Source organism: Protomyctophum parallelum (genome assembly GCF_964188405.1).
Source record: "Protomyctophum parallelum genome assembly, chromosome: 8".
In the NCBI taxonomy this organism is placed as follows: domain Eukaryota; kingdom Metazoa; phylum Chordata; class Actinopteri; order Myctophiformes; family Myctophidae; genus Protomyctophum; species Protomyctophum parallelum.
In genome coordinates, this window is record NC_139703.1 from 42,286,624 (window position 1) to 42,309,189 (window position 22,566).

General features: G+C 38.8%; 1 protein-coding gene across 3 annotated transcripts; it reads left to right on the top strand.

Annotated features, from left to right (window-relative positions):
- Window positions 1-2,114: 2,114 nt before the first annotated feature.
- On the top strand, window positions 2,115-22,491 carry LOC310862561 (immunoglobulin-like and fibronectin type III domain-containing protein 1). Of its 3 annotated transcripts, none has more exons than XM_083770514.1 (23): window positions 2,115-2,267; window positions 6,434-6,518; window positions 8,954-9,076; window positions 9,519-9,658; window positions 10,417-10,516; window positions 10,827-10,899; window positions 11,005-11,188; window positions 11,335-11,448; window positions 11,699-11,867; window positions 12,158-12,430; window positions 12,681-12,923; window positions 13,417-13,485; window positions 15,891-16,006; window positions 16,677-16,818; window positions 16,997-17,290; window positions 17,620-17,922; window positions 18,354-18,533; window positions 18,661-18,789; window positions 18,994-19,073; window positions 19,680-19,872; window positions 20,013-20,309; window positions 21,620-21,949; window positions 22,091-22,491. In XM_083770514.1, exons 2-23 carry the CDS (start codon window positions 6,473-6,475, stop codon window positions 22,093-22,095), a joined length of 3,603 nt encoding a protein of 1,200 aa, XP_083626640.1. In that variant the 5' UTR covers window positions 2,115-2,267; window positions 6,434-6,472; the 3' UTR covers window positions 22,096-22,491. The 3 variants fall into 3 exon arrangements, with proteins under 3 accessions (XP_083626640.1, XP_083626642.1, XP_083626641.1); XM_083770515.1 differs by having other exon boundaries at window positions 2,133-2,281; XM_083770516.1 differs by lacking the exon at window positions 13,417-13,485.
- Window positions 22,492-22,566: the final 75 nt, after the last annotated feature.

Below are 22,566 nucleotides of genomic sequence, written 5' to 3' on the forward strand. Positions count from 1 at the left end.
TTCCTTGTAAAAGTACAGGAAGTGAGGCGTGTATCAAAAGAGTGTTTGGTGGTGGTTTGTCAAAGAAACTCTTTTAAGGCCAATACTACTGTAAACCATATTCAGAAATAGAGTAGTGGGGCTGGAAAACTTTGAGATCTGGAAGAAGAAAAGTTTGGTCAAGTAACATTTCTGAAGGTTTAGCTTTGAATCCCTTTAGAGCTTTTGGATGAAAGGGAATTACTGATGCAGGTAAGGACCTTTTATTTATTTTAGTTCTTTAATATAACAATTTTAAGTAATTGTGTACCAACTTGTCTAAAATAAATCTGAGGAGGTTCACCAGGAAACACCAGTCTAAGGTGGAATCGCTGTCTATGATGGACCAGTTGTTTTTGATAATGCAAGTTACTTGCATTAGTAATTTGCTGTAGCCTACTGTATTTTGTAACAAAATTGTGAGGTGTTGGAGGCAAAAGCTATTGTGACAAGAGCAAATCAGGTATTCACTTTCACAAATTCAATTTGAGAGGAAGAGGAAGTGACTTGGTACATATTAATGAAAGGGTGAATCACAGTGGAAATTTAGTGAGTAAGATTTAGTGAAGATCTGGTGCTTTCTGCCTTGGCTTTTGTTGGATGGTTGGTACTGTAGGTGTATAATAACACCTTTAGGTACCAGAAGCTATTCTACAAACTACAGACTGTACAAACTGTATAGACAAAAAAAGTGAAAAACAGCCTACAGTATATTGTCAGATGGTCCAGATGTCTTAAGTTATCTTTGGCAACAAGGTATTGTTCTGCTACTGTTATAATGAACTATTGATTGACAGCACTTCCACTCATTAGAATAAAATACTTTATCATGTAGAAATGAGAGAAACTGGCTCATAATGCATTTTCATATGTGTTTTGATGTGTAATGAGGTAATCCAGTGATTAACGTAGCATAATCCTTATTATGGAATCCACAGTGTGGCAGCTGTCAATGTGTGACTTTTCTAAGAATGGAATTACATCAACCTATTTATGGACCACAATTACACTATTGTATTGGCCCTGTGCTGAGCTAAAAACCTTTTGACGAGCAGTTTAAAATTATCTTTTCGTGTTTTGCATTGGTGTCAAATTCCCTAGAAATGTGGTCCTGAAACTGCAGCCTCCGGTACTGCATGACGACACACCCAGTCACAGGGGACATTAAATACCAGAGTGCTGTACATTGCCATGTGGTGGTTTAAGCACATAAAATCTCAATGAGTTTGCAACCTTGAACTTCTGAATGTGGTCATGCTTGCCAATATGCACAATTCAACTCAACAGGAACTTGGACCATCAAGTCTCGGTGCAGATGATGACCCAAGGACATTATTCTTGTATAAAGGTAAAATTCTATGCCATGCAAACATGGCATGCCCAGTCTGAATGCACCTTAACATGACATGCGTAGGCTACTGGTGTTCTGCCGTTACCGTGTGTTACTGTAAGTGGTTGAATGTGAAGTTGTTGGTGCAATTACAGTAGTGCAAGGGCATTCTTTATGCAGTCCATTTACCGCTTAACCGTGGACTGTTTTTATTTATTTGAAATTATATAATTACGCGTATAAAATCATATTTCTTAAGTAAACTAATTCTAGTCACATATTGTGTGTCTGTCTGTGAGACATACACCTGATCTTATTTTGAGCCTATGGCTTAGGAGACATTAGTCTTTATATAAAGATATCATAATTATGCAAACATACTTTCCCGTCAACACTGAACAGTGACTACAAGGTGACTAATTCTTCATACTGAGTGGGTGGTATTTAGCACTGTCAGAAGTGGTTAGCTTTCCCGTTCCAAACATACCAACAAAATCAAGAGACACAAAGTCTGTGCTATGGATTTATAACCATAGAAAAGTATTGCTTAATGATAATAGTAAATTGCTCTGCTCTGCAACTTTGGTTGAGCAGCATAATATTGATCAGACATTCAAGTGAATTGTAATGAGGTACTTTACGATGACTGTATCAGCGTGGGAGACTCAAGCTACAAGTCATCCATCTGGGAAGCTTGTACCATACCTTGACCTCTCTCCTCCCCTCGGTGGGGGCTGGTGTGTGAGCCATAGACAAATGGCAATTTACTCGCCTGTCCGGCACCATGGCTGTGAACGAGCAAGCTTGTGGCAGAATTAGTGGCATTCTTGGCAGGATTTATTAGCTCGTGGCGCAAGCAGGCAGCACTTGAATATCAGAAGTGGGTAGCAGAACCACTAGAGAGGATTTGAGTGCTGAGGTAAGTCCTTGAAGGTGTGGCTCTATTTTCTAAATTACATACTGTGTCGTTATAGATTGTGTTCTAATCTAAAGTAAAGACTGCTTTAATGCAATTAAGTATGGAATGTGTCAGTGTAATTCTATAAAACATGTTTAGTTGTCTTTTTTTTTAAAGCCTGATGACACCTTAAATTATCTGTAATTATTCAAAATATTTAACTTCAAACTATCAAATTATTCCTAGGTTTGCCGGCATATTGCAAATTTCAAATATCCTGGTGTAATCTATTCCGATTCAGGTGTTATAGGGCTGGCAGAGTCAAGGCTCAAATTCCTACCATAAATTACATTAATCCCTCAAATTATAATTGATGTGCCAGGATATTAAATGGAAACAGGGACTCAAGGTTTTTCTCACTTTATATCAAAACTAGGAATGGTTCAATATAGATGAGGCCAACACAATGTACTGGATTGTTTATGTTTACATTGTAGCTATTGGTACAGTAGTTGTTTTCAAATGTTTATATATGTTTATCTTTAGGCTTTATTTTCCTTTCTTATAACCCTGTTCAAGATAAGGCTATGAGATATATAAGATAAGGCTATGACATCCCATGGTTTACAGTGTCTTCATCTTTATATGAATTATAAGGTAGGATCTGGTTGGACTGAGCAGTGTTTTGGTAAATATTATATATATATATATATATATATATATATATATATATATATATATAAAAAGAGAAAAACCTTCCAAGGAAGGGACTGCACACTGCAGGGAACAGAGACGGACAACTTACTGCATCAACTTATTTATTAGCATGACCCGTTTCGCCGTGAGCTTCGTCAGGTTGTATGTCTTTAAATGTTTTGATGAATTGAACAATGTGGACCCTGTTGTAAACAAGTGTAATGCTTAATTGGGTCGTCCACTCACAGTTGACAGTCTTTGTATTGAGTTTGTGCTTAAAATGTACTGTAAATTCTACAAACTGTTAATAAATATTTCAATCAATCAATCAAAAGGTGCTATACAGAGGTGTGAATGTGTCAAGTATGTATAGGGACATTCATTTTACAGAACCACCCCCCCGGGTGTGGCATCAATGATTCAATTTATATATATATATATATATATACACACACAGTATATATATATATATATATATATATATATATATATATATATATATATATATATATATATATATATATATATATCAAAATACTGATCAGTCCAACCAGATCCTACCTTATAATTCATATAAAGATGAAGACACTGTAAACCATGGGATGTCATAGCCTAATCCTAATCCTAAAAGAGAGCTCAAAGATAATCCCAATTTAGCAGGTCTGTCGCTCCCACGGATACAGTAGCATTATCCTCAGATAGCCACAAGACTTTTTGAACGGTTTGCCATCAGTGTCTTTTAATCATGTTTATGACGGGCTCAGTCAACTGACAACCATACTGCCCCGTGCTAGATTTCAGCATGGTAACATAAGCTGGTGGCAGGAATACATGAGCGTGCAGGGCGAGCCAAGTGGTCCCATAAAACCAGGCCTCATCTTAACGATTACTGTTCACAAAATGCCTCGTCAGTAGCCATGTGGCTTCTTTTAATATGCCTCAAACCAAAATAGGTGCAGCTGCAAAAGCATGTTAAGAAGTCATACAGCAATGCACGAAGGGGAGGTGACGTGACTTTACTTTACTTGAAGGGTGTTGATCATTTATCTATATTTTATTTATTTCATGGAGAATAGATTTTCAACCAATTTCTCTCTATATATAGCTGATGACGTATTTGCATTTGAGCTGTTTTATACAGTACATAGTTGCTGACGTATTTGAGCTGATTATAGTCTTGCTCATCAGGCCAACCGGCATGACACCTAAGATGGTTGGTCGTTGGTGTATCAAAGTTTTATGTGGCATTTGACCTATCATGACTGGCCACTAGCCAGCGTTCTCACTTACAGTACCAGCAGCAGCCCTTATTGGATGCGCCCTACTACAACATTACAACACATCTAAACTACAGTCACGTTGACTTCATGAATTTACTGCAGATGGCCCTCATATTAAAACAAAACCATGTTATTTTTTGTTAGATTTTTTGAAAGCCAGACACATTTCTATCCAAATACGTCTAAAATCAAATAGCTTTCTTTCTTCTTTCCCCACGGGTCAGATTAAACAATGCAGTATACCATTCATTGTCAAAGGAAGCCAGCGACATGACGTTGCAAAGGCGCAATGATGCATGTAGCTGCTCCAAATCAACTCGCAACGTGTTTTTGCATTGTTTCAACTGCCCGTGTGAACGCACCATCAATCTTCATGGTACTAGGCCAATCAGTGTCATATTTGTTGTGCACACTGGCGGGTCAGCCAATTAGTATAGCTCCGTCTGGAGGTAACAGAACAAGCCAAGCGCAGACACACGTTTGCCAGTACAAGCTGATATCAACCAAAATATCGGTCAGTCTTTAGCACGTTTTGGGTGATGTGATTGGTCAGAGAGAAAAATGGAGAGCGGTAGACGATTAATATATATGAGAAAGAGGAAAAGAGTACAGGTGATGTCAAACTGGTATATGCTGTGCTAATCTCACATGGCTTTAAGTAGAAATGTAATAATAATATCTAAAACTTTCTACAGTGCTTTTCTAGGTAATCAAAGACGCTTTATACAAAAAACATCACTATATGGCTGTCCCCTTGGCAGAAATTGTCACTCTTCTGAGGGCACCATTTTCTTGCTGCTATTCTTCCATAAATACACATGACGACACCAGCTTCAACACTGGAATGTTTCTCATCATGCGTGATGCTTGATAAGTATAGCCGATATGGACATGTTTTCTCATACCTTTTCTCAAGTAAGATTTATTGGAGTCCTCAACAAGTATCCTAAAGCGAAAACACAAACACAGCATGTCAACAAGAGATTCCTTTAGGAGACATATTGCCGGCAATCTAGAGACTGAAACTCAATGACGGAACAGACTGTCAGAGCAACTGTCAGAGCCCAAGGAAAAAGCATGGGGATCGGGTTTCAGAAAGCCATCAGGTGCCACCTACCATGATGGCTAATGTCATCACCTTGCTGTCATCCATTACTTAACCTGTGACTTGTACACAAAGTTACGTCTATCCATCATGTAAACTGGAAAACGGGGTGTCTGTGAATCTACATTTATAGTGATAGCCTATTATGCTTCATAAGCAAGTGACATCAATCATTCTTACTTTAGCAAGATAGGTAATGAAAGAAGGCCGTGTTTAGTGACATATCAATGAATATCGCAGCTAAAATTAAATCTGTATGAAATGTCTTTGAAATAAGCACAGCATGCCTCCATGGATTATGTTTTTGTATTATTATTATTATTATTATGTAATATAGTATACTGTTTCAACTGCAAGTTTTTTGTCACTATGTGAATTTTATGCACATAGTGTAGAGATGGGAAGAAAGAGAAAGGGAGGAGAGACATGCGAGACAAGACAGCGGGGGGTCTGATTTAAGCTCAGGGCCTCGTGCTCACTAGCATATGCTCTGTGTCACCCTGTACCCAAAGTTCTGAACATTCACTTGACATACTGAACATTCACAGATGTTCGTGTTTCATTTCAATGCTTCACGTGGACCTTAAAAAAGAAAACGGTATTAAAGGTTAACTGAGGTCATTTCAAATTCACACTTCTCCTTCAAATATATTTATAATTTTTTCACAATAAAAAATTATATAATAAAAATCATCAAATTTAAATTATGTATAGTATTTTTTTAAGCTTTGCCATTAACATTCTAGACTAAATTGATTAAATTGATTAAAACATTCTAGACTAAATTGATTAAATTGATTAAAACTCGTTAATTTTGGCGACACATTATGGAACTAGTTACCTTACCACTGAAAGACAGGGTCCTGGGCACCCGAGGATATTTTGGAATGCAGCAACACGTCAGAAATAGTCTTTATTAACACTCAAATACAGAAGTTGGCTGTTGTGAGAAACATACCAGTGAAAGATTATAAAAAACTGTGTGTGTGTGTGTGTGTGTGTGTGTGTGTGTGTGTGTGTGTGTGTGTGTGTGTGTGTGTGTGTGTGTGTGTGTGTGTGTGTGTGTGTGTGTGTGTGTGTGTGTGTTTTCTCCCCGTGTATTACAGACACATTGCCGAGTGCATTGAGTAATCAACGAAGGCAAGATGATTAATAAATCACAAGACACAATCGGGATGGCCAATGGCCAAGGTGAGTGAGATTCTTCTTCCACTACGATTTTTTCTGTGGGACGGGAGTGAAAATCCACTCCTGTCTGTGTCAATCTCTAATGAACAGCAGCATCATGCCAACATCTACATGGGTTTAATGAACAATGAATCTCTAATGAACAGCAGCATCATGCCAACATCTACATGGGTTTTCTGCTGCATTGACATGCCTTTGTCCAGGGACGTGCACACATAGACATCAAAGGGGGCTTCAGCCCCTGCCCTTTTACCCGTCTGTAAAACGACTGCCCTCCCCAGACCACGAATGCAGCATGGTGAAAGAAATGCAAATGTCCTCCTCTCCTTTCCATGCCATGCCGGAAGGCAGCCTTCAGGAGAATAGCTTTTTTTCCGAAGTCTCCTGAACTTGAACACAGCATTTTGCATTGAACATCGCCACTAGCTAAAGAGTCCTGGGTTGCGCCCCGAAAATAGCAGATCTGCATGAAAGCTCACAACGTGTCGCAGCGCGCCGCGTTGTGAGCTTGTGGATCATTCACCATAGCTCTATCAATGTTAGGCACTCTCTGATTCAATTTAAGATTGTTCATAGGCTGCACTATTCTCCAACTAAATTAAACAAAATCTTTGATTCCATGTGTGGAAAGTGTTTAACGGAACAAGGGACTTTGTCTCATCAGTTTCTTCAATGTCATAAATTGCAACGTTTCTGGAATGAAATTTTTGATTTCTTGGCTAAAGCTTATAAAAGAGACTTCCCCCCGGCACCTCTAGTTGCACTCTTCGGTGTGGTGGAACCAGATCAAGTCCAAAACAAATACGAGGTACAGGCCATCTCGCTCGCTACACTGCTAGCTAGGAAGTTAATACTACAAGCCTGGAAATCGGATAAACCTCCGACAGTTGACATGTGGCTAAGGGCCGATTCATACTCCTATTTAGAGCCGAATAAAAGTCGGTTCGGCGCTGTGAAGCCTACAATTTGACGTCATTTGAGGTTCGGGGGGGCGGGTACCGTTCTAAAGTCGGCTCTTCGGTGCTACTGAAAATTTCTGACGAGCCGAAATCATTTCGGCACTAAAGCGCCGAAACAGCGGTAAAATAGGAGTATGAATCGGCCCTTAGGGAGCTGGGAGGAGTGCTGCATTTGGAGAAAATTAGATTTACCTTGTCGAAAAGGGAACACCTTTATCTAAAAATCTGGTCGCCCATTATTGAGATGCTTGTTACGTTGGACTGAGGTGGTGGAATTCAATGTTGTTCTGCCCCGTAATGTCATCTAATTAATGTACCTATGAATGTTTGATATGTATGTATGTTTATATTGTCTATGAGGGTACACATGTATGCATATGTCTTATTTTCCATATCAGAAATGTTTTTTAGACTTGATTGTGATGTTGTTTCTGTCCTCGGAGTGCCGTGTAGTCATCAGCCTTGTCAGTTATTATTTTATTGTTTTTGTCTTTTTCTTTGAGTTATGTTTTGTCTCTTTTTATTGTAAGTCTCTTGTTTGTATGTTTTTTTGCAATTTTTTGTCCGATCTGTAATTTTCTGGTAAATCATTACTGAAATGCTTTTATGCCAAAAATCATAATAAACAGATGTTTAAAAAAAACAACATCTGGGAGTGCAGCTTTCAGAACAAAACAGCTTTCCGATGAAAGGTTTGTTGGTCGGAGACAGTATGGACTGCCCTTTAGTCTCTAAATCTTGAGCCTCTGAGATGTAGCAGCATTGCCTCCAACTGTATAATTGAACTCAAACATGGTTGTGACCTGTGGAGACTCACATTGTGGTTATTGTTTGCACATTATAACTTTACAATTAAAGACCAATCCTACAGTTCTAATAACCCGCTGACATGACATGCCCTATATGTGCTCCTCAAAACAAAATGTGCTTCATCAGGTCCTGATGCAGACATTTCTGATGATACAGAAGGTAGGCTTACAGTAGGCCACAATAACTAGAAAGTCCCCCAACTGGTTTTGTTCCTGCTCCTTCAAGGCATGAAGAACAGATATATGTGTTGATGAGTTGATGAGTTGTACACAAGAGCGCACAGTTTCTTTGTGCGTGTGATATGTAGGAATACTCCTACATATCTGTACACAGTGTTGGCATGAATACACATGAATTTCAAGGCAAACCGTTATGGGAATAATATGTTGTTAAATGATGACATTGAAAGGCTTGTATTTTCTAATACATCGTGAACATGATATAAATAATCCATGGGTTTTATGTACCCAATGAAATACAATTAATTTTAATAACAGTAAACATTCTAATATATCTTGTATTAGAATGTGTTTCAGCATGGTTGATGTGGGTGACATGCAGTTCCATTATAAATCAACTGAATATTTTTAATGTGTTGTACTTATTGGTATTTTCTTGATCTTTTTTAAACCGTCAACGGGTAACATTTTATCTTGTCCTTTTTCACAGTGGAGATCAAAAAGAAATCTAGAGTCCCTGGGGTTATGATCGTACAGTTTGTTGAGACCATACCGGAGGGAAAGAACCATCCTGACTTCACCCGCAAGCCAATTGCTCTGACCATCCAAGAGGGTACGCCTGAGGAAAATGAATCACTGTATAAATGTGTTATTTTAAATGCTCTCACATGACAAGGTTTTCATACTGTGCATTATCCTAGACTCCTAGATCCATTCAGAGTCATAATGGGCAGGGGTTAAACTGGGGGAAAAGCTAAAGGGCCTGTCATGTAATTTCTGGGCTCCAGCTATTTAAACCAAGCAGGATTATTTATCAAGTCAATTGACTCCATTTTAAATTGTGAACTGGGATTAGGTGACCAAAACCCCATCCTGTTAATCTTATGTGGATTCCTCAAAAGGTTATGGTGGGTATAAAGCTATCCTCAGCAAGTTAGACTACAATGTATTACATACAGTCTGATTTTCAATATGGTGAAGTAACTACCAATCTGGAAAGCGATTCATAGCAAGTGAAATGACTCTGTTTTATTGTTTCTTTATATTTTATACAGGCAAATTTGCATTCTTTAAAGCCATTGTTAATGGGGATCCAACACCCACTGTAACATGGACCAGAAATAATGGAGATGTATCTGACACAACAAGATACGTGCCCAAATATAACGAAGTAGATAATGAGCATCTATTCGAGGTAAGTGATAAAGTACAGTCTGTCACACTCACACATCAGTAAGATGCTATGGTTTCCATGGTTGAAGTCCAACAATGGGAGACAGAAGGAGACTATTTTAGAGGGAGAAAGAAAACGAGACAAAGAGAAGAAACTACCCTATCGCCCATGGTGCTTTCGCCAAAAACCACTGAAACACGAGATGCAGCGCTGGAATTTGGAAAAGAAACATTACAGCATGTGTTCGCCAAAGAAATGCATTCCAGAAAGGAACTGGCAGCCCCATGTTAACATAATTACGTTGTCACCCTATGAGAAAGACTAAGTGACAAGATAACTTCATACTGCTCAATTTATATCTGTAATGTCCCCATTCACCTGATTATTTGCCCTTTGGGTATTTTCTCCTTTTTTCACCAGATGGCAAATGTCACACAAATGTTGTTGCCCAGATGCCAAATGATGCCCAAATGTCAAACGAATGTTAAATGATTCGGGTTGTAAGACACAGCCAGGAGGATCAAACGTGACATTGATGAGCGGCGTTCCTGCCCAAATGATTAACAATAAATTTTCTGCGAGATGCGGTGCTGGAAAAGAAACATTACATCATGTCTTCGCCATAGAAACGCATTCCAGAAAGGAACTGGCAGCCCCATATTTATGTTGTCACACTATGTGAAAGACTGAGTGATAACTTCATACTGCTCAATTTACATCTGTAATGTCCCCATTCACTTGTTTATTTGCCCTTTGGGTGTTTTCTTTTATTTCTCCAGATGCAAAATGTTAAACCAGATCAAGCAGACACCTACAAATGCATTGCCATAAATGAATATGGGAAAGCAACTGTAACAGTTGTGCTGAATGTAATTGCAGGTAGAGCTGTTTCCTTGCTAGATGTCTGCAATCCACACACTGTTTCATACTCCCATTGTGCATGTATCCAATAAGTTGATGTTTTGAGCGCCTCAGACAAATGTTTACTTGCTATAACATGTTACAATTATTTAAAATTATATGCAATTCATGTGAAGTGTGAAATTCTGCAATTCTACACCCTGCTTGCCTGGGTTAAAAAATAAAAAATATTCTAATAATCATCACTTAGAATGCTCTCTTGTACATCATTGTTTAATCATACTCCAGGTTACATTGTAAAGCATGTCCTCTTTTTTTCTCCTTTTAGTTGGTTTCCAAAAGAACAAGCCAACAGAACAAAAGACAGAAGACTTTACTAAGAGGGTACTGACTAGGAAAAGGTGCTGCTATAATTTAGTTATATTTTACATTTGGATATTCATTTTATAAATGTTATGTTAATGTGCAAGGATATGCAATTGATGAGATGTTATTCTGATTTATAGTAAGATCCGTCCCAAAGAGAAAAAAAACAAAGACGAATTAGACCCAAAGTTCTGGGAGCTCTTGCTTAGTGCTGACAAGAAGGAGTATGAGAATATCTGCGCAGAGTATGGAATCACTGACTTCCGCTGGATGCTCAAGAAACTTAATGAGATGAAGAAGGAAAGGGAAGAAGAGCAAGCAGAGGTTTGTCATTTATAAGAGAAAAACATTTTATTTATTTACCTTAATAGTAATCATGTATCTTAAAAACAAATACCGGACTACCGTATTTAAACAGTTTACTTATATTATGTTTATTTTCTCCCTTTTATTGAATAACTTTCACTCAGTTCATCAAAAACATTTCTCAACTGAAACCAATCGACGTCAATTTTGATGGCTCAGCATCCTTTGAATTTGACATGGATCTCATTAACCCAAACAGTCCCATATTTCTGTACAAGGTAAATCTTTCAATTATGAATGTCTTTGAAACATGCAACTATCATTTCACTTTTAAAATCAAATTATTTCTGTAATGTCTCTCAATGGTGTCAATCTAAAGAGGATTATGGCTGTGACACAAATTAATGCTACATGTCCTCCTTCTCTTCCTTTCATTTGAATGGTGCATTGCCTTACAACTTTATTTTCCAATGGCATTTACATTTTCCTCTTTCAAAGTAAATTACATTGCGTGTAACTACCCCACAGGATGGTGAGATGGTAGCATACAGCAGAGAGGAGGCAGAGAAAATGAAGCACGTCCTCAATAAATCAGGCAATAAGTATGTTTTCAGCATTAAGGACCTCCTACCAGATGATGCAGGATTGTACCAGGTGGATGTTGAAGATACCAATGTATTTTCCACAGATTTCAAAAGTAGGTTCTGCACTTGACTCAGTGTGAATCGCCTAAAAGCCTGAGTTGTACTTAGTTGTGCATGTGTCATGCACAGATGCACGGGAAGTAGCCAAACTGTTCACATGATGCTTCACAGTATGACACGTTGTGAGCTTTTAGGTCTGCTCTTTCGGTGCGTGACACCTGCGCCCAACCAAGTAAAAATCAGGCTTATGTTGGCCTTATATGAAGTCTGTTACTTTTAACACACTTTCACATAGTTCAAATTCTGAGTCTAAATAACATCTGATTAATAATATATTTTTTAGTTCCTGTGGTGGATTTCTTGGTCAAAATGAAGGAAGTGAAGGCAACGGAGAGAGAAGATGCCGTCTTCGAATTGGTCCTTTCAAATCCCTTCTCCAGGATCAAGTGGTTTGGCAAGAATTTACCACTGGAACAAGGGGACAAATTTGATATTGAGGTTTCAGAAGACAAGCTCATTCACAAGCTGGTGGTCAAAGACTGCCTGATAGTAGACAAAGGCATTTATTCAGCCTGTGCAGGCATAAAATCTTGCAATGCATGGCTCCTTGTTGAAGGTAAGCCATCACACAACATTCAGCGGAAAATATATAATGTTTGATCGTGACATAACATAATTGATAATGGTACATATTGGGGTAAGAACGACTGGTAATAGGATGATAACGATGACAAAAATGTTCTCTTTGTATTATGATAAGGCTTATTTAAGGAAAATGTATACTTGTCAGTTGGACAAAGGGGTTGTGGGTATCAACTAAGCTGTGGTGTGTTCCTCTTACATGAGCATCTTTTTGCATTATCCAGCTGACAAAAGTGTACCAAAGGGCAAAAAGACAGAAAGAAAAACGACAAGGGCAGGGGGATCTGGAGAGGACCTTGCAAAGATTGCTCAAGAGCAACAGGTAAAACTAGAGGTGGTGAAAGAGGAAAAGAAAGTACAGATTGAAGTTGCGAAACAAGCTGCTGCAGAAGCTCCTGCTCCTGCTCCTGCTCCTACTCCAACTCCAGCTCCAGCTCCTGCTCCAGCTGAGGCACCAAAAGGCATTGGTAAGAACACCAGACTCATTAAGTAACATGTTATATGCCCAAACAGCATAATCATATACTTTCCAATAATAACAAATTAAGCATTTAATTTATTCAATTCATTAAATTAAATTATTATTGCTCTTAGAATTTCTTTGTGTCAAAGACCAGATTTGATACAGTCCAACTTATAGTATGTCATTTTGAAAGAAAAAGAAAGAAACCAAGAAGAATTTGTGAAAATAGCAGATCTACAAGCTGAGTTTGTAGTGTTTAGATTAGTTTAGGTCCCTGAGAGAAATCCAATTTCTCTTTTGTGGTCTCGAGCGCAGACTCACAACACAGATGCGTTGTGAGCTTGTTGATCTTCTATTTTCACTGGTTTGGGTCCCTGGGAAAAACCAAATTTCTCTTTGGGTCTCAAGCTAAAAATAATTGGGAACCACTTATCTAGTTGGTATGAGAAAAATCCTTTCTTATGGCAGCTTCATTGATTGATTTTGATGATTGATAGGTCAAAGTGGAGCATCAGCAGTGAGTATAAAGGGTTCTGATCCACAGGTGGTGGATGTGGTTAGCAGTGGTAAGAAACTTCCACCAATGTGCTAATTGCTGCATGGATTATATAATTCTGAATATGGAAGCCATTTGAGATATAATGGCTTCAGAAGTCAGTGTGTTAGTCGTAACTCTAATCACGAGGCAGAATAATAGGCCTTAAAATGTTAATATGTTGAGAACATAAAAAACATTAATATGTTGTTGTAACTTAAACTGCTTGCTTAAACATAATGCTTTTCATACAGAAAAGCATTGATGAAATTTTAAATAACTTCTTATAACTGCTTTAATGTAGTTATAAGTATACAAGTGATATACATAGCCACTAACTGCTAACTGATTACTGACGGGTAATTGTGATGGGTCTAAACAAGCAACAGCAGATGGTCTTTCAGGATCACAAGACGGATCACAAGACGGATCACAATAATGTCTAACATGCTTTGAGTGGATCCTCATACATATTCCTTTGGCATTAGGGGAGAAAAAGTTACTTTAAATTATAATGTTGTTGCTGGTGTCACAGGGCTTGTCCAATCGAGTACAGAGGCAGGACATGGTAAGCCATAGAACAGGATGAATGTAATAATAACATAAATTGTTATGGAATAATCCAGGAAACAATTAATGCAGCAGTCTAATAATGTGCTCATTGAAATATCAATGGCTAGACACTGTAACATTTCTAACAAGAAATCCTTATAGAACAGACACCCTTTACTTCTGTGAGTGAGAAGGTGGGAAAATAATTAATAATAATTCCAGAGTGAAGGTGAGTTCTAATTTCAAATACCGTAATTTCCGGACTATAAGCCGCTGCTTTTTTCCCATGCTTTATACAACGGTGCGGCTAATCTATGGATTTTTACAGCTAACGGCCACTAGGGGACCTTCTAAATCTATCTCTATGGCCTCTATGCGGTTTATAGTCCAGTGCGGCTTATATGTAAACATTTGGTTTTTCCCCTAAATTCAGCTGGTGCGGCTTATATTCAGGTGCGCTTTATAGTCCGGAAATTACGGTAACTATCTAATGTCAGTACTGTACACTGAATCATCACATTCCCCAAGAATGTATGCTGACATTAGGAATGGCTTTCTGTGTTTCTTAGCATTGTCCTTGCTTGTGTCATGATCTTGCAATGTAAAATTCCTAAAGTCAAATACATAATCAGATCAAACTGACAGGTTACTTGAATTATGCACTTACACTCTACGCTACACATCTCTGTCCCTATTCCTTCTTTATAGCAACTAAAAACATTATTTTGTTTGTTTTACTTAATTTGTATCTTTTGAACGAGACTGATTGAAATATAATGATGGCACCATATATGGCAGTCATTATGGCAACACATTAACAGGCCATAATGATAGCTACTGTTAATGAAGACATGCTGATATATTTCTACATTAGAAATATCTGGTGTTATTCAGACTCTGGCTGGTGATGGTCAGACTGAGTTTGGGTTCAGAAATCATTTTCTCAGGCTACGGTTTAACATTTGGTTCTGTTAGTACAGTCACTTCAGTTTAGAACAGAATGTTGTTGGACTGCAGTCTAATCAGCATGACAATTTCAGGCCCAATTCGAAGCAATACATACAAATACAAATTACTAGAAATCATTAATATTGCAGAAGTCTGCTAAGGAGCAGCCCCTAAAGGCCGTGCTTCTCCTTACACCCACCTGGAAATGGTATCCGAAAGGTGGTGCTAGAAGTAAGGCCATGGGTCACAACAATAGGGTTCATCCTGCCTTAGAGTATGAGATATCTTGTGTGGAATGGTTACTATACTTTGGTCCGACATACTATTGGTCCGATCGACTACCTACCCCAAACCCTCACCCTAACCATAACCGCGAGCACCAACCCTATCCCGAGTCGGACCAATGATATGTCGGACCAAAGTATGCTCCCCGTGTGGAATAGCCAATGGTGGTACTAACTAGCGCTCGCATGAAGTAAAATGTGACAGAAGTAGAATGTACTTCAATTCATATTTAGAAAATGTTTCAGATGTAAAAGAAAATTCTGAGATGATGGAATGATGATGGTCATGGAAGGGGAAATAATCAGCCCCACTTTCATAATGACCTCTTAGTCATGCGAGTGCTAGAGGAAAGCCCATTCAACAGAGGTTGTATTCCACCGCAATCCAGCCAGTAGTTTTCGGGATATCTTGTTTTGTTAGTAAAATGTATGCACATGAAAGACTACTTCCCTACTGGTACAGGAAAAACCTAAAAACAGGTATCATTGGATCATATTGTGCAAATCCAGGCAATCCAGTCCATGTATCTTATTGTAAAATGAAAATAATAAAATAAAGCTTTTTTTTTTAAATAACTTATTTGAGCCTGTGATAACCTGTATGAAAATCAAAATACAGTGTATAATTGTTTCTTTCTTTCCTGTCACATAGACCCTGAAATTATAAGTGGACTATCTGATATCTATGCTCTTCGTGGTCAGTCTGCTGAACTTTTAATTAAGATGAATACTGATGCTATGGGGACTTGGTTCAAGGATGGGGAAGAGGTATGGTTTAATTAATCTCCATGCTAGCTTTTTTCCTTTAATGTACAATGTACATTTAATGTATCTACAGTGCCTAATGTTTTTCTGATAACCCTAGCTTACAATATGTGCAACATCTAAGCCAAAATGTCTGGACTATCTCTGAGTCCACATAGAAACGGCGTAACTCCGATGTGGATCTCAGACTTCATGTGACCAGTCTGTAACATCAGACATTCCTCCATCTATCTATGATGTCAGTTGTATGACATAATGGAATTTATTAAGGTCCACTGTGGTACTACTGGCATCGTGCATACAACATTTGGCATTTGATCATCAGCATGTGAACTTTATAGCGCTGGAAAGACAGACTAGAGACAAACAAACTGACAGACAGACACATGTATCCACCCCACATGCACAGGTGCGCACACATGCAAGTCATAAACGGCTAGCCTCTTGCAGAGGCATACTCTAAAAAGGTTTTAAAATAAGTTAAGACCTGCAATATAGTGAAAGTGAAGGAACATACATACTCACATACAGGTATATAAGAAGTATTTCAATGCCCCTATAGTTTGGTCCTGCATAACAGAATTGCCAGATAAAGCGAAGGCACAACTAGGTATTTGTTACATTTGGTTCATTTAATGCACAATATGGCTAATCTCTGTCTTTGTCTTACCAGTTAACTTCCAACCATGGTGCTAGCATTACCAAAGATGGAACTTCACACAAGCTGACAATCAATAGCTGTGAATATGATCACTCAGGGCTGTATCGTTTTGTGTCAGGAGACACAAGCACAGAAGGAAGACTCATTGTTGGAGGTATGACATAACAATAATAATTGTAATAATAATAATAATAATATAAAAGTGTGCTCCTCAGAGCACAGGTCTCCACTCTCCGCCAGTTGCCTACCCAGGGTCCACAAACTTTGGTCATAGTCACTTGGTTTTTCAAAACAACAATAAAAGGCTGTTTTGTGCCTTTTTTGGTTCACAGATGTACCTGAATTTGACCCTGATGATCTTCACAAGTTCTCGAGGCCGGTGATAATTAAAGTGGGACAGACTGCCACTTTCAAGATGCCATTTCCTCCTCAGGAGTCCATTGTCATCACATGGTTTAAGGATGGCTCTCAGTTGAAGGATGGAGGAGGAGTCAAAATAATGACTGAACCCAACCACAGCCGGATGATGCTTAGAGACTGTCTGCGTACGGACACAGGGGAGGTCAAGATCCAACTCAAAACCCCATTTGGGACCGTGGAAGCCACCACTCAGCTTATTGTCCTTGGTATGAAAATATTATGCAGATAAAACAAGATTTGTGGTGATAAAAGTGAACAAGCAATTATTGCTTTTGATCCACTATTTTCCCCTCTGCACAAATCTAAAAAAAAAATAATAATAATAACCCATCTACAGTACAGGCTCATAACATGGTGCAGGGAGACGAAATGTGATATGTGACGAAATGGGTTATGTTAGTGGAATGTTCACCAATTATGACCAGAATAGGGACGCTGGGTTTCATGTGGATTCATATTCGACGTACTGTAATCATTCCTAAAATAAGTAATAATAATAAACAAATGCCTTTTAATATCATGTTTCCCCAAACAGACAGGCCAGGTCCACCAGAAGGTCCAGTGGAACTGGTTGAAACTTCGTCTTCTATGATTGAGATTATGTGGAACCCCCCTAAAGACGACGGAGGCTCCCCTGTCACCAACTATATCATAGAACGACAGCAAACAACCCAAACCCAGTTTGCGAAGCTTGGGGATGTCTCAGCTGATACCACCACCTACAGAGACAGAAATGTGAACCATGGCAAAATGTACAACTACCGGATCTATGCTGAAAACCCAGAGGGTCTCAGTGACGCCCTAGAGACAGAAGAAGCATTTATGGCTGGTGTACTGAGTAAGCCAAGAATTAACCAGATTCTGATTATGCATTCCTCAGTGGATCTAATGCTAATTAGTTCAATGATGTTTGTAATGATGAAAACTGCCTCTGGATAGGTTTCTGGTACACGTCAAATAATTTATCACCAGGCTGACAGTAAATAATTTAGCCAGTGTAGAGGGACACGTGTGTAACATTTTGCTACAATGCTGTTGTAAAATGCTGTTCCAAGAAGGCCCACCGTTTATCATATCCACATTTGCTCCAACCCCGCGAAGACCTTTCTGGATATTCCTGTATTACTAAATCAGTGATATAATAGGCGTCTAGAGTAAAACATAGAGAGACAATAATCTTAACTTCACTACAATTTAAAGTATATTGTAATAACTGAATTTCATACAACCTACCGTATCCTGTTAATTTAATTTCTCATCATTTCTTAGTACTGTCTGGCCCACCTGGAGCCCCGAACGTGGTCAGTGCCTCTAAGACCTGCATCAACTTGACCTGGACATGTCCAGAGGATGACAGAGGAGAACCCATCATTGGTTACCAGTTGGAGAAACGCAAGAAAGACACGAGCCAGTGGATTGCCCTGAACCCTGTGAATGAGCCAATTGAAGGTCTGTCAAGAGGGGATATGGCATATTTTGATTTGATAGCAGGAGGATGGGATGGTGGTAGAAAACACATTTCCCTCTACTGTATTTTTTAAAAATGGGTGTTATGAAATGACTTGTCGTACTGCAGGTGAAAGCTATGCAGTTAAAGCTGTCACTGAGGGATCAGAGTATGAATTCAGAGTTGCGGCCATCAACAAGTCTGGTGCTGGAGATCTAAGCCCTCCTTCCAACATGGTGTGTGCAAAGAATCCTAACAGTAAGTAATCACGATGCCTGCGAGTGTCCTTAGAGTTTATAGTTAGTTATAATTCATGGTGATTCATGTTCTCTAACAGGCGCGCGTGTGTGTGTGTGTGTGTGTGTGTGTGTGTGTGTGTGTGTGTGTGTGTGTGTGTGTGTGTGTGTGTGTGTGTGTGTGTGTGTGTGTGTGTGTGTGTGTGTGTGTGTGTGTCCTATCCAGTGAAACCTCGTTTTAAAGATCCAGAGGATTTCATGATCGTCAGAGCAGGAAATTCTATGCGCATCAAAATAAACTATGAGGTATGTACAGATGAGTTCTTCCAATTCTCCCACAATTTTAAATGACCCAATATTTTATCCATACATCACCATGATAGTAGTTTGAGCAGTTGTAAACATTATTTGAAGTTCTAACTACATCTAACAAATTACATCGCTTTGTTCGTAAATTAATTCTCCAGAGATTATTTTTAGGCTACACTATTCAAATCACACTTCAAAATCCATAAAAACTCAATGATAAGGTAACTCAAGTAAGTTTCAAGTCTTTGACTTGGAAATTTAAGTTGTTTTCCATACTCAAAAACACATTATTATTGGAAAATGGTCAGCACAGCAGTAAAGTCAAATAATGTGCGAGTCATGGGCAATGGGCTAAACCGACCCCATGCATGGTCCTTTCACTTGTTTGAGAAGACCGATGTGACATTTCAAGTTAGTTCTAAAAGTAAACTGCATATTGTGGCACAAGAATATCAATCACGAATTAGGCCTACAGCTGACAGCCAAACTGTAGTCTTGTCAGTCTATGAATTTATTTTGCATTAAAATTAAATTAAACAAGAAATGCCAACATCAACATCAGTATGAAATTGAGCCTCATGGGGTTTTTTTTGCTATCTTCAGGCGGAGCCTGCACCAGACATCACTTGGTTGAAGGACGATGAGCCTATAGACATGTGGACAACTGTTATCAACACAGAGGGAATGTCACAGCTTGTAATCCCCTCCTCAAAGCGCTCTGACTCAGGCATATTCACTATAAAGGCCAAAAACTCATCGGGCGAGGCCTCATTTGACATTGATGTAAGAGTCACAGGTAAGAAAAAAACAGAAACTGTAAACCAACTTAAATCGTAATGAAAGACGCTACAAAATAAAACTAATTAGGGGTCAATAGTAAATGTTTGGATTCCTTTTCTTTTTAATCAAAAATAACTCAAATTTTCACTTTTCTAGAGGAACCCAAGAGCCCAGGCCCAATAGCGCTAGAGCAAACTGTCCATGGCAAAGTCGTGATATCCTGGGCCCCGTCTCCTGACCAAGAGTTGGATGATCGCATGTACTATGTGGTGGCTGAACACAACTCAACCTCAAGGATGTGGAAAAACATAGGAGACCGTCTCTATGGCAACACATTCACAGCCATCAACATCGAAGACGGGAGAGAGTACCATTTCCACGTCTATGCCAAGAATGACATGGGCCTTTCAGATCCGTCTGTGTCACCAACATGGGGTGCGAACAGCAACCGAGGTGAGTTATTTTCCTGTGTAAAATTTTGATCAAACAATCAGGCAACGCACGCAGCCCTTCACTTTGTTGTTTACGGGCCGACAAAACTTGCTATTATCTCTGAATCTACGTCGTTCTCCATGGTTTTGATCAGAAAGTCATAATTTCTGATTTAACCAAGCATCTCATTTGGAATTTGGAACGCTTCTAAAGAGAGATGCAGACTTAAGCCAAATTCCAATACCCAAAATCTCGGCCACTCGCTCGCTCACACTCGGTCACTCCGGCATGGCAAATGATGGTGAAATTGGTGACCTGTCAAAATATGTGACCATCTTGTGGACTTCACACAACTTACATGGAGGTCTTTAAATACGTGGCCTGAATACCGCTATATTGAACTCTGCTAATAAACAAACTGCAACGATTTACATTCGGACACTGATGTCATGTGATGTCAACACGTCACATATTTCAGCAGGTCACCAATTTCACCGTAACACCTCCATGCTGGAGTGAGCGAGTGTGAGTGAGCGAGTGGCCGAGATTTTGGGTATTGGAATTTGGCTTTAGTGAGGTAGTAATGGAACATTAACATTATACCTCCCGGTTTTGGGGGGAAATGGAAGGCGGGGCTTTTCAGAGTAAAATCTGACTCATTTGCTGGGCGCTCTAGTGCCTTTATTTAGAAAAAATCACACCAGTGTGAACCAAGTGGTGCAACTCCCGTGCGTCCAGCAGGTGGCAGCCATGTCACATACTTCTCTCGTTCCATGCTCAAACAGACACACACACAAACACGTACACAAACACGTACAGGGCATTGTAAGCTGGATGTAGAAGTGGTTTGCACCACTTAAAAATCCGGGACATAAAAAGTAAACAGAAAAAACATTTTCAGGAAGATTAAATTTTTCAACCAATCAGCCAGGAGAGAGTACCCATTTATCAGCTTAAATTGTTTTCAATATGTTCAATTGTGTCTGCTATTTTCTTTGTCACCACTTCCAATTTCATGTTTGATCAGTATATGTATATGTACTGTACACGTTCTCTCTCCTAAATTGGCATCCTGACCTGAAAATGCAATTTTTGTTTATAAAGCACTGGAGAGACAGGGAGACTGAACAAACACGCTGCTATAGCAATGGGGATCAGAACATAGAGAAATATCACTTACTCTACCCTTTAAGTTCAAGTAACAAATCCTGTAACCTGCAAGAGGTTCATTGGCAGTCATCATGAACTTTTAGGCTTAATCTTAAAACATAAAGCACTTTCTGCACCCAGTCCATACAATCACCCACATTGATTTGTCTTCCCTTATATAGTTCCAGTGGCGTTAACTGGTGGAGGGGCCAAATCGGCATTCACCATCGAGAGATCCCCATCCATCCTAGTCCCATTGAAAATTCACGCACCACCTAAAGGCTACCAGCTCTACATGACATGTGCTGTCCGAGGAACCCCCACACCCAATGTGAAGTGGTACTTGAATGACGTCTGCATCAACTCGGACAAAAACTACTACATCACCAATGCATATGGCATATGCTCCATCTCCATAATCAGAGTCAGATCGGAGGACAGTGGCGAATACAAAGTTGTTGCAGTCAACTCCCTTGGCCATGCAGAGTGCTCCACTAAGCTTAAAGTCAGGGGTAAGGTTTGTTTTAATTAAAACCTAACTTCCTCTATGATAATTTCTCATTAATTCTTTCTTTCTTTCTTTCTTTCTTTCCTTCTTTTTCTAATTAAACATATAATGCTAATTTCTTTCTTTCTTCATGACTTCCCCACAGATTGAAATCAGCATGAAGAATTGCTTCAGGTCCGATATCTCTCTCTCCTGTTAGGTTTATTTAGGAGACAGATGAATATTGTTTTAATTTAACGCATTGGTGACATAGAATGATGGTTCAAGTTTATTTATTAGGAAAAAGACCCCTTGAGATGTACCATCTCATTTTAGAGGGGCTCCCAAGAATGTTTGTATTTAGAATAGTACTATATCAAACCATCCAAATAGCCACAATGCTCACTTCTTTGCTAAATTATTCTATAAAAATTTAAATGCATTTGCAATGTATCTTATCACAAATGTTATTCTTGAAGAAAATAATGAAATAGAGAAAAAAAAATCAAGATCTGTTATATTTTTTGAAACTGTAATAAAAAGCACATTTATAAAATCCATCCATAATTTTGGTCTGTTGTCTTTTTGCAGCTGCTTTTGTTTCACTCTGCATTAATATTCTTACAAAAATCATTACTGACT